Source organism: Molothrus aeneus, chromosome Z (assembly GCF_037042795.1).
Source record: "Molothrus aeneus isolate 106 chromosome Z, BPBGC_Maene_1.0, whole genome shotgun sequence".
Taxonomy (NCBI): Eukaryota; Metazoa; Chordata; class Aves; order Passeriformes; family Icteridae; genus Molothrus; species Molothrus aeneus.
Window position 1 is genome coordinate 28,321,328 of NC_089680.1, and position 12,559 is coordinate 28,333,886.

Below are 12,559 nucleotides of genomic sequence, written 5' to 3' on the forward strand. Positions count from 1 at the left end.
TGAGTTGAACTGAAAAAAATCATTTGCATAGGTCATTCTAAGTATGTATAATTTTTTTCCCATGTAAATCTCTTCTATTATGCATGATAAAGCTACTAATTTTTAGTGACAGTGGTTCTCAGATTGCCCAAGTATTTTGTAGTTAATGTAGATTAATAGAGACTGAGGGCAGTAAAAGTTTTCACAGAACATTTGGATTACAGACCAGTAATTTGTGTTTGTTCACCGTAATTGTTCACAGACACATACATTCTTCTGTTTTGAAGGTACCAGGTGAAGAAGAACCTGCCTCATCTGTTTATTAGTTTCACTGGTTAATCCACTGCTTTAAAAAATTTACAAAGAAAAGGAAATAAAAGACTGATTCACAATTTTGAATTCGTTTTGGTTTATCATCATTAAATTGTCATTTTGGCTGTGCAAATTTGAGGAATCTGCAGCTCACAATCTATGTTTCATATGAAGACGTCATTCTTGGTTGTCTTTCTGATAAGTTTTCTTTGTCAGGCATTTTCCTTGATTCTTGAACCATTTCTTTATTCTACCCAAATTTTGTTGTTTCCTTAAAGCATCAGGGTCATGATCATAGGCATTTGTCTACCATTTATATATTTCTAAATGGTTTTAGAGTAAAAAAATTTCTTAATAATTGCTCTAATGCTTTCTACTGAAGAAGGTTATTTGAGTGTTTTTTTCACTGTAACTTATTAAATGCTTTTCAAAGGTTACTTTCCAAAGTAGAGGCCTTTGTTCTGTGGCCTGCTTCAAGTTCAGCTTTGAATTTGAATGTATAGAGATTTTAGTGTAATTCAGTAAGACAGAGAAAAAATGGTTTTGAATGCTGACCAGTTATTTACAAGCTGAGAGAAGATCTGCTGCTGATTTTTAAGTTATTCCTAAAGGGACAAAGCTCAGATAAGTGACACATTTCTTCATATGTAAGCAAAAGATATTTGAAATATAAGTAAGATAAAAATAACATAAAACTCTATTTATACAAACACTTGTGCTAGTAGGGGGAAAAAATCTTTGGGCTCATAACAAGATTAGTATTAGCTAATTTTAAAATATTAATAGAAATAAGGGACAAATTAGTGTGCTAATGTAAGTGGCAAAATAAAAACATTTATGCACTAATTTTTGGATTTTATATTTTAATTTTATTCAGAGATCACAATGCAGACATCAGAGACTGGGGCAGATACAGGTTCAACTGTGACTTTACAGACATCTGTGGCTGGCCAGGCAGCAGTTCCCACACAGGTAGTACAGCAAGTACCAGTTCAGCAACAGGTATGTGGCTGTTAATTTTAAGATTGAAAAAAAAATCCTAATAATAATTCTTTACAATATAATGAAGAACTTGGTTTTGTGCAAGACTGCTAAAGGAACTTTTGCTCTGCTTTTATCAATTTTATTTTGCTGGAATTAAAATAACCAGGGAAAAGCAAGCTATTTTCAGGATCTGTTCCTTAACTAGAGCATCTGACAAGCTCTGATAGTACTCATACATGATTCTAGCTGTTATTTATTATATAATTCATGCAGTAGCTCACAGAAATTTGCTTTATGTTATTGAATATTTACATTTTTTCCTTTAAATAATGCACATGTTTCTGAAATTATTGACTATATAATTTCTTCATTTGTTTGGATGTCCAAGTAAATACAATACAAATGTAAATATGAAAAGCGCTGTTCTTTGTACTTCTAGGCTTCAATGCATGCAGATATATGCACAATGTCATGAAAGGTTTTGTGATATGACAATCAATAACTCATAATGTAAATTTGACAGGGAAGGAAGAAGATTTGTGTAGCAGCCAGCACAATGCACTGTTCTGTTACATGAGGTGGTTACTCCTATGCAGCACCCATGAGCTTTAGAAGAAATGGAGGCAGAAGAAAATGGGGAGCTAAAAAGGAAAAGTATTGAGGTAGAAAATGGGGATTCAGTGTGAAAGCCACGATAACTGTCTAAGACTTTTCCAGAAAACACAGAAATTAGCTGTCCGGTGATGGGTATTCTGGATGATATTTGATGTTTTTCATTAAAATCTGACTTTCCATTTTCCAAATCAGTAATAAGAGAACAAGACATATTTTATTAAACAGTGCCATTCATTTCTGTGCTGGTGGAGCGCTTCTCTCTAAATTAAACTCTTCAGCATTTGTTAAGTTCTTAAATTCCAGTGCATTTTCATATATGTGTTTCGCAGTCTCATACATTTCAGTTATATTTTTTCCTGTTGTGTAGACTCAGTTGTAGTGCCTTTTAGTTCCATTACTATAGTACGATGACTGATCTTAGCTACACTTTGTAGGAGATTTGTCTATAAGTCTTTTGTAAGATTTCTGAGTGAAAGACTATTTTCCTTTGTGAAATACAAAGGATAATTGTTTGATTTATATCATGGGAATTTTCCTTAACATATTTTCTAAAGTAATGCTGGTTGTCCATTAATAATGTTACATGTGTGTCAAAATATAGAAGCCAAGGATGAGATTTGGTTTTTCCTTCTGTGTTTATACCTTAATAAGACTGGCAAGCAGTATTTTTGTTGCCCTATCTGAGTGTGTAAAATTGTTTCTCATCACCTTTACGTACATCCCCTTTACTACTGGTACTTCTGAGTATCACCTTGTGTTGAATCCACCATCATTATACTGGAATATTTTTCCCTGTAGACATAGTAAATTATATTTTTCCAATTGACTCTTAACGCTGACTGTATAATCAACATAACATTTGAGAAAAGAAATAGAAAGGAACTGGGATTGAAGATCCAACAAGAATATTCGGAAGTCCTGTGCAGACAGTATTGCAGTGATTGAAACACGTATGTATGGGAGATATGTGTATAGAGAGACGATTAGATTATGGAAGCAGTGAGGAGGAAGGGAAGAGTGAAGATGTGACTATGGTATGCCAGCAGGAAATGTGATGAAGAATGTAGGTGGTATAGGTGATTTCAATTCCAGGGCTGAAAAAAAAAAAGAGCAAATTTGAAAGGAAGAGCAAATATGAAAACAATCACTATGTTGAGGAAATTGCAGGTATGATCTGTCCTGAGGAATTACCTGTGTATAAATTTCATTGGCATAAAATTAATATTGCCTCTATGTACCTTTAGTAGGAATAAGTCAATTTGCGTAAAGAAAATTAGGAGAAAGAGCCATTATAATGACTATTTTAATAAAGACATTCTTTTGATGGCAGAGGGAGAACTTATTATTTCTCCACATTCAAAATTACCAATGCTGAAAGCTGGAGAGAAGGTTTTAGACAAGAGTATATAAAATATGGGGGGTTTTTTTCTATGATTTGTAATGGACATGCTTGATGATTTCAACTGTATCCAAATTATGTGTGAATATTCAAATTTTGATTATATTTTCTTGTGAATGTATATTGCTAAAAACAATGGGACACTTCTGGGATTTTGTTAAATTCAAGGATACTGTAACATGAGTTTCCATGTATACAGAACAATTTGGTGTAAGCTGAAACTTACATATCATGTTTTGCAGTAATTTATTAGTACTTTCTAGTGAATAATGCAATTTTAGATTAATTTGTTTTTAATTAATATTAAATGTATAGTATTTAATTTTTCTAGGGAGGTTTCTGTTTCTGAAGTTTCTATTCCTATATGTATGTCATGTTTAAATGCCTGAATGCATTAATTTGGGCTTGATTTCATGACATCATGTTTCTTATATGCACAAAAATTTTCATTTTTTTCAAAATGAAATATTTTCACCCTGAAGAAGAGCAAGCGGAATAAGTGGAAGAGCAAACTAAGAGCCTTTTCTCTTCAGCTGTCTTAGTACTCAGGCATCCTGTCTTTTGAAAAAACAATCAACAAATTAGTAACTTTTAATATTTCTAGCTAAAACAAATCCTTCATTTCCATATAGCTGGTATTAATATGCAGCTCATAAAAGTCTGCTGTAATGCTCTGAGAATAGGAACAATAAAGGTACCATTTATGAAAACCTGGATTTTTCCTCTTGCAGAAGTGGCTTTAGTAGCAACTGGTTTCATGCAACACAGCAGAAGTCACTGTTGAGATGGGATAGAGGGGAATAAGAAGCAAAAAGCAACAACAGTAAGACCAAAATGTGGGAGTGTAATTAAATTTTGTTTAAATCGCCTAAGAAGTTCTCTTTGTCTTCTGTTTCCTTGAATAGTGGGATTTTTCATTAATATATGATTGCTTTTTCAACAGGCAGTCTTCAGTTCAGTGCAGTAAGCTTCTAAGGATTCAAAATTAAACTAATTTTTGAGTTTATGCCATGTGATATGGAAGAATTGGGGAAAGAAAAACTAAAATTAAGCTATTTTGTAAAAATATATCCATGCAACTCAAGTTGGGCAAAGCATTTCTTCACAGTCACTGAATTCGGTGGCCATCACAGTCACAAAGCATTCTGTCATTCATTAACTGGAGATGCAGACTTCTGCTAATCAAAATTGCTCCCAATGCAAAATCATGTTTAGCATATGAAACACATAATCATGAGCTGACATTAGCCATTATATAAATATGAATGTGCTTAGAATATTACAGCATGTGCTATTTATATGTTACTTGCCAAAAGTAATCCATACTAATGAAGGAAAAAATTATTTTTATCTCCAAGGACAGAAAATGTTGCACATACAAGCTGTTTGAAAAGACACAGTGGATAATTACATGTTCTTTTTAAAATGGAATTTAAAAACCCATATATATATATATATATATATATATATATATATATATATATATATATATATATATATATAGCTCTGTTGTTCTAGTCTTTGCTTAGTAGTACTTGGAACAGAAGCACTTTTTATTGGAAATCAAAGTTCACTCTTATATTTTGATTCATGCTTCAGTGTAATTTCAGCATTTCAGTATTCTTTTATATGCTTTATTTTGTTGACAAATTTTCATAGATAAAATATAACTTAGTCCCTCATTTGTTCCTCCGAGGTAGTATAATTAAGAAGACTTTTTTTGCCTTTTTTTTCTTCTTCAGCTAGTAAATGTAACTACACATGTATATTGAAATAAGTTTTCATTCACCTCTTGTTGTCCTGCAACATTTCAGCTGCTTGCTTCTGATCCTATTCCAGTTTTTTATTTCAGGATAGAGTCACTGAGGCAAGAGGAATGAAAGCTCTACTATCTGTTGTTATTTAACTCAAAAATTGCTAAAGTTTTTTGTTAATTTTCTGTTTTCCAGCCAGAAAATAATGAAAATTACCATGGCTAGTTCACCAATCCACCCTAGAAGATAATTTTTAAACATGCATACTGTTGCTGTTTCATAAATATTTTATTGTGTTTTCTATTTTGAGCCCATTTCAATTAATTATTGGAGAATTTTTTAATATAAGAAGGCCATTTAGTTTTAGGCCTCTGGAAAGCACTGCAAGAATAGTCAACAATTTCTGCTCTGCCCCAAAAGCTACGTGACTTAGCTGATACCACTCCTTTAACAGCTTAATAAAAGGTGAAAAGATAATGATAAATAAACAGTTGTGAAGAAAAAACTGACCTTTTTCATATTTTCCACAATTTTTCATGGTGTTTTGTTTCCTCCTAACCAACTTCTCTCAAATAATTTTGTGCTCATAGAGAGTAAATATACACATCTAATTTCTTTCTGTTGAATATTAAAAACAAGATTCAGAGGCACTAGGTTTAATTCTCATTAAAAATTTAAAAATTAAATAAAATAGGAAATAAAATTAGTATTGGAAATATCATACAACAAAGACTTTCATCATGGCAGAGGTTTCATATACAAGGCCATCCTAAAGGCTCCTTCCTTATTTTATTTGTCAGAGCTTGATAGGAAAAACATTTGCCTCTAACCTTCCCCACTCTAAAGTTCTTAGTACATCACAATACCATGTAGTGACTACAGTCTCCTTTGGCAGGATAATGAATTTAACTGTAGCAGTACTGAGTTTCAGAGAAGCTGATGCAAAGCAAGTTTTTTTGTAAACTTTTTAAATTACTGTATTAAAAAAAAATCAGTGGCCCTCTTTGTATTGAACTTCAGTGTTAAAGGAAAAACATTTTGATTTTCAAAAGTAGGTAAAATGTTTTAATACCACTGTAGCATATCCATTCTTAAATGTTGGTTTGAAAAACAAGTTACTTTCTATGCATAAGAAGTCCTGATGTTTCTAGTAGTATTCTGTGTTAGGCTATTAAAGAACTTAGATAAAAACTGCTGGAAAATTGAATTTAAGCAATGAAAGTTTTAATTTTAACAGATATTGGTATTTTGTTTCATGGTAAAATAAATTTTTGTTGTTCTTACTCCATATTAGAAGAGAAACACATTTTGGAATTTTTCAGTTTCCTGTCCAATAGACAGCAAACATTGATGCAGTGTGTATACACTTTGTCCCTACAGTATTGTCTCAGTTTTGACAGAAAGGTCTTGCACTGTACCGAATCTGATGCTTTTGAAATGGGTAGCAGCTTGTATTCAAGAATAATGTGAGGATATAAAAATGCCTTATATAGAAGGGGAACGTGACCTCTCTGTTTTAATGCTATGTTTGTACACAATGTAGCGTTCCATTTTACCAGTGTATGCAGGTTACGGGGAGAAAACCGTGTCTCCTTTATTAACAGCAAAATAGTGTGGGTTATTTTTAATATGAGCTAAGCCATATTCAGTATGTGTGAATACGGAGCAAAGTGCATTTTGGGAGTAGTTGGGTGAGAAGATGGAATTGATACTGACAACAGCATCATTTCCACAGTGTTTCCCCAGCTGTGCTACTGAGAGAGAAAATGGGGCATCTCCATTACATGCCAGGTGACAAGCTACTGGTTTTAGGAACAAAGCCCGTTTTCAAGATGTTTTCTCACAGCATAGGTCAAGTAGATCAGTTTGGTGTTCTGTAATAGACTGATCAACAATGACTCCCCTTCTCCCATTGATTGAAGGGAATAGAATTGACTCACCCAAAAGGAATAAACATGCCTAGACTTAAACTTTAAAAATAGCACAACAGTAAGTTGCATGTATGTTTCACAATAAAGCACATATATATTTTGGCCAATTATTGTGTGAGTGGGTCATTTTGTCAGAGTTTGGAAGATCTAAATTTTGAGTGGTACAGATTAATAACAAGGTTACAGTGTAACCTTTCTTACAGTGGATTTGGATCAAGCCTGTTCCATGAAATGATGATTTGAATTAATTTAAGTTATGAAGTCAAAAGTGATGGAAGTAGAAATAGTTTAATTTTGGGAGATGTTTGCACAATACAGCTATTTCTATTTTTTAATTCAGGGAATTTTCCAAGGTTGTAGTAATGTGCACAATTTTGATTAGAGTTTTTGTGATTACTTTTGAGAACTGAACCTTCCTGTTAAATAACTAAATATTGTTAGGACAGTTACCTTGCCTTAATAATTAAGGAGACATCTTCAAAGTATACTTTTTGAAGTTGAGAGATTGTATTTCAGGTGTATTTCTCAATTTATGTAATGATTCATATGGGAAATCATAAAAGTATAGATTTTAATAGATACCTTAGCCATCATATTCTGTCTTATTTCTGTTAGTGGACAGAAGCATCTGATTTTTCATCATGATAGTATAGCTGCATTCTAAACTTTGGCTGTTTTCTCTCTTTTTCAGACTTTGGGTTTTACTGTTAACCTAAGGGAAGGTTTCTGTAAAAATCTAGATTTTTGTTTCAAAGTCAGAGTCAATACTATGGAAAAGTAGGAAATGTGGTTTTTTGCAGAACTTTTTAAAACATAACACAGGTGAAAGTATTAGATTAGGATATTTTTAAAGATCTCTTGGAGGGGGTTCATCAAGTGCATGAAACCCAGACTGATCTGGGATTAGGTATTTGCAGTCATTAGAACCAAATGGTTTAGACTGAAGTAGCCTTATAGCAATAAATATGAGAAAAATTATTGTCACCTAATGTTAAATCTATTTGCTAAATAAGTGCATTGATACTTTCTTGATTCAATTCCTTGGGTAAAGTAGTGTCAATCTGTGAAGTAAGTCCTTTAGAAGGTTTTAGATTCTGGACTGCTCTTGGATCAAAACATGGCTTCTCTGAAAGCTGGAAGGTGTAAAAGTTGAAGTTCTTCATCTTTACTGTGGAAGAAGACAAAAAATTAGGATTGGAGAGAAAATTTGCATGACCCAAAATATTCCTACAATAGTATATGAATCAAAGGAGTTGATAAGTAACTGTCCTTAGTGATACATGTGAAGATAATCCATGCCTTACTGCCTCTTGCTGTTTAATTCATTGAAGTAAAACCAGTTGTGTTGGAATTTTTCATAGCTGATAATATTCTTGGAAAGGGGTTACTCAAACTGGGGGTTTTGGCCCATAACTGTACACCACAAAAAATACTGTATCACTGTAATTTAACTGCAGTTAAACAAGAGCTAAAGCATCTTAATGAGAACATTTATTTCTAAACTTACTGCAACATATTTGAGCTATGATTTTAAGGCTTGTACTGTTTACTACTTAAACAGAATAAGAAAAAGAATAAATGTAATGAAATGATACTTTCTTCTGTAGTAAATGTAGTTCTTCAGCTTGGTGCAAAACAAAGTTACACTTCATCTCATCTTTGTGTTCTCCAGTTTTGCCTTTGACACTGAAGATGTGTATGAGTGTGCATCTTCAGTGTTAGCCCTCTGTTCGCTGAACTTACAGCACAAATATTGTGTAAGAACAGTAATTTTCTTTGCTAGTGCTGTGATACACCTTTAGTAATTTTGAGAACAGAGGTATCCCAAATTGTTTAGAAGCCACTAGGTGCACTGGAGCATTGGTACTTCTTTATGATATCCCAAACTTTTGCTTTTCTTGTTTTCAGGTACAGCAAGTACAGACTGTGCAACAGGTACAGCATGTCTACCCAGCCCAGGTTCAGTATGTGGAGGGAAGTGACACAGTCTACACTAATGGAGCTATGTAAGTTGGAAAATGGTCAGAATTTTAATGTTCATTAAAATGTGAAGTTAAATACTTTCAGTTAAATATTTTCAGTTACATTCTATCAACTACTGTATATTAAATTAGAAAGAAAAAATATTCCATTGAGTTCTTCCAGTGTCAAAATAGTTTTTTGGATTAAAATGTGAATTCACACTATTTGTTTTTATTAAGGCAGAAGTTTTGTGTAAGTAGAATTCTTGTAATTGTTTTAGTTGCCCCCTGTACGGCATAGTGTTGTTTGAAAAAGTATTTTCTAATTCATGGATACGTTCTGTCTGAAAGACATATTGTATAGCTTCTGTCCTCAGGACAAAAGCCAGGGCCTTCTTTCTTCCTGGCTGCAATCCTAGTGGCAAATGATAGAAAGATGCAGCAGCTGTAATTACTATCTAGTAATTTAATTTCATTTATGTGTTTCATAAAATGAGATCAGGTTTTTTTTCCCAAAGGAATGAGGAAAAGCAGAGGAAGGAAATTAAGAGTCTCATTTGCTGCTTCTTTAACATCTTGTTTTCACATGATTGTGCATTTCCTGCTTTCCTGAACAAGTGTTTTCATCATCAAGTTTCTTTCTTCAATATGCAAGCTAAGTAAGACTAACAAAAAATCTAGATTTGATCTGGCCTCTGGACAATACCTAGTCTAATAACAGGCTTGGAGCAACACCACCTTTGAAATTGGCTCAAACTTCAAAGTAGAGTGTGTTGCTTGGAAAGGAGCTTCTCAATGGTATTTTTTCATTTACCATTTTTGCTTTCTAACTGGCTTTTTGAAGAAGTACAATTTAGAAAGCTTATTGATTGTCTGAAGATATTTATTGATGGTAATCCAAAAGCAGTTTAAAAGAGTAGTATTATTTGGATTCAGAGACTTTGGTTGCTGACACTGACAGTGTTCTTTGGTCATTTCTTCTAGCACATATTGATTTATTAATTTTTCATGTACTGTCTTCTCTGGTTTTCTTCTCACTTATAAATGCTAAACAATGTATTTTAAATATGCATTTGACTTCTCTGTTGTACTGATTTTGTCTGGGATAGATTAATTTTCTTCCTAGTAGCTAGTACACAGCTGTGTTTCAGACTTGTGCCACAAATTGCATTGATACTATCTACTGTGAAGAAAGTAACTCTACCCCAGCCAAAGTCAGCACACATGTAGAGCACCATAATGTCATTGTGACCATGATAGAACCTATTAGCTTCCAAAAGAGGTCATTCTTAAATATGCTATTTTTCAAGTTTCTCTTTTCATTACTTTTTAATTCTATGTGTGCTGTTGGGACTTCTGGCAGTTATAAAAAGTGTACTACACTACTTATTACAGTCCAAGGGAAAAACAGAAGCAGATGTCACTGACTGCTTGGTATGAACCTTCAGGTTTCCATTATTTTATTATATTTCTTTGTCTGAATCCCTCTGTCAATTGCTGCAAATCAGTCAATAGGATATAAAAGAAGAAAGCGCTTCTTAGCATGTGAGCCAAATCTAGATTGTTTTTCTCTCCTATAGAGATCTTACCTATGTTGTTGTGAGCAGCAATATAGTGGACAAGGAGTTTGTTGTTCAATCCTTACAGGAAGATTTGCCTTTCTAAAGATTGTAATTTTATTGATGGAGAAGGTACCCAGTCTGTGTTTCTACTCAGACTTTTCAAAGATTCTATATAGTGAAGCACATTTCCCATATACTTTTATACACCAGATTTTGGGTAGTCTTCCTATGATTATGTGTTTGATATATTTATGATAAATCAAAATCTTAATTATAACTCAAAATTGGATATAGGATGGTTCTGTGATCTATCAAGCAATAGTACTGCTCTGGCAACAGAATAAGAAGTCTGCAAATCATAGTTAGGCTGAAGACTAATTCATACAGGAATGAATCTCTGTAATAAATTGTCACAGCATGCCTGATGAAAGATTGCCTTCCACTCTGTTCTCATGAGACCTCACTTGGAGTGCTGTGTCCACTTCTGGGGTCCTCAGCAATTAGAAGGACATGGACCTGTTAGAGCAGGTCCAGAAGAGAGTCACAAAGATGACCAGAGGGCTGGGGCACCTCTCTTATGAGGACAGATGAGGACAGATTGAGGAGCTTTATTGTAACCTTCCATTACTTAAAGAAGGCTTACAAAAAAGGTAGGAGAGGGGCTTCTTTTACAGCCAGATAATGATAGGCTAAAGAGGCAATGGTTTTAAAGTAAAAGAGGAGAGATTTAGATTAGATGAGACAGATATGATGAAGAAATTCTTGGCTCAGAGGGTGGCAAAGAAGGTTGTCCAGAGAAGTTGTGGATGCCGCATCCCTGGCAGCATTGAAGACCAGGCTGGATGGAGCTTTGAGTAACCTGGACTAATGGAAGGTTTCACTGCCCATGACAGGGGGAGTTGGACTAGAAGATCCTTAAGGTCCCTCCTGACCCAAGCAATTCTACAATTCTGTGAAAGAATTATCCTTTATTTTAAAATATAGCACTTGCAAACTACCACTGACTTAAATCCATATACAGTAGCAACAGAGATGCAGTTACAATACATATCAGGAAAAAGTTACCTAATTCTTTGCATTATGAAACCAAAAAGTTTGTCAGGTTTCACATTCTTTGTCAAGTGTAATTGTTGTATTCCTGTAATACAATTCTTCCCACACATTTTATATCATGATTTGTCTACACTTAATAATTATTTTGTTTTATTATAATTGGAGGCAATATAATTATACAAGGGGTGTAGCCTACAACTTGTCACATACATTGTATGATATGAGAATATTTGAATTATGTTAACTGTATTTGTCTCTAGTTAGCAACAGTTTTGCTTGTCAAATATGTCACTCCATCCTGAAACAAAAGTGCATTGTTGTTGCAATGGCATGTACAGGCTTACCTGGCTGTTCAGAATATATTAAGACTATTATTGCTACACCTATGTTAAGAAGTCATTTGGTTCCACATACTAAATGTGAACTTTCTTCTTACAGATTGTAACAGATTAATAAAATGTAGCCATTTACCCTGTAGTTCTGATGCAGCAAACAGGATTTTAATTGCTGGGATTGTGCAAGGATTGATATTGCTGTTGGATCCAAACTGCATTCTTCACCAAATTGTACAATGATTTGTGGTGTTTATGTTGGCAAAATGCACCATTTATGCAAACCCAAGAATTTACTATTGCCTTAATTGAAATCTTAATGGTTAAATAAAGTAATTATTATCAATATAGTTGAAATCATTATCTTCCTACTAGTTACTAGTATTTATCCCTTTTTCTCTGACATTATCCTTTTCCTTTTACTATCGTTATGCATACTAAGGTGAATGGCTCCTGTCTGAGTTAGAGAGAGTTACAGCAATTTACCACTAAGACAAGTGTTATGTGTAGGCAATGTATGATGGGTGATGAGGGTGGCACAGTGTGTCCACTTGCAGCTATTTTTGTGTTCTAGCACAGTATATACCTCATCCATATCAGTGTATTCACTGGTTTCCATTTCCATAGTTAATCTGAATTTGTTTTATGTGGTCTGTTTTTGCCAGAATGGATACTTC

The 12,559-nt window shown here is 33.6% G+C and overlaps 1 protein-coding gene across 1 annotated transcript in view; it reads left to right on the forward strand.

The window, feature by feature from the left end:
- RFX3 (regulatory factor X3) overlaps nucleotides 1-12,559 on the forward strand; it is a 101,890-nt gene that overhangs the window by 50,446 nt on the left and 38,885 nt on the right. The window contains exons 2-3 of the mRNA XM_066568965.1: nucleotides 1,169-1,293; nucleotides 8,883-8,980. Coding sequence (XP_066425062.1) covers nucleotides 1,177-1,293; nucleotides 8,883-8,980 — 215 coding nt within the window. The 5' untranslated portion in view covers nucleotides 1,169-1,176. The remainder of the gene's footprint in view (nucleotides 1-1,168; nucleotides 1,294-8,882; nucleotides 8,981-12,559) is intronic.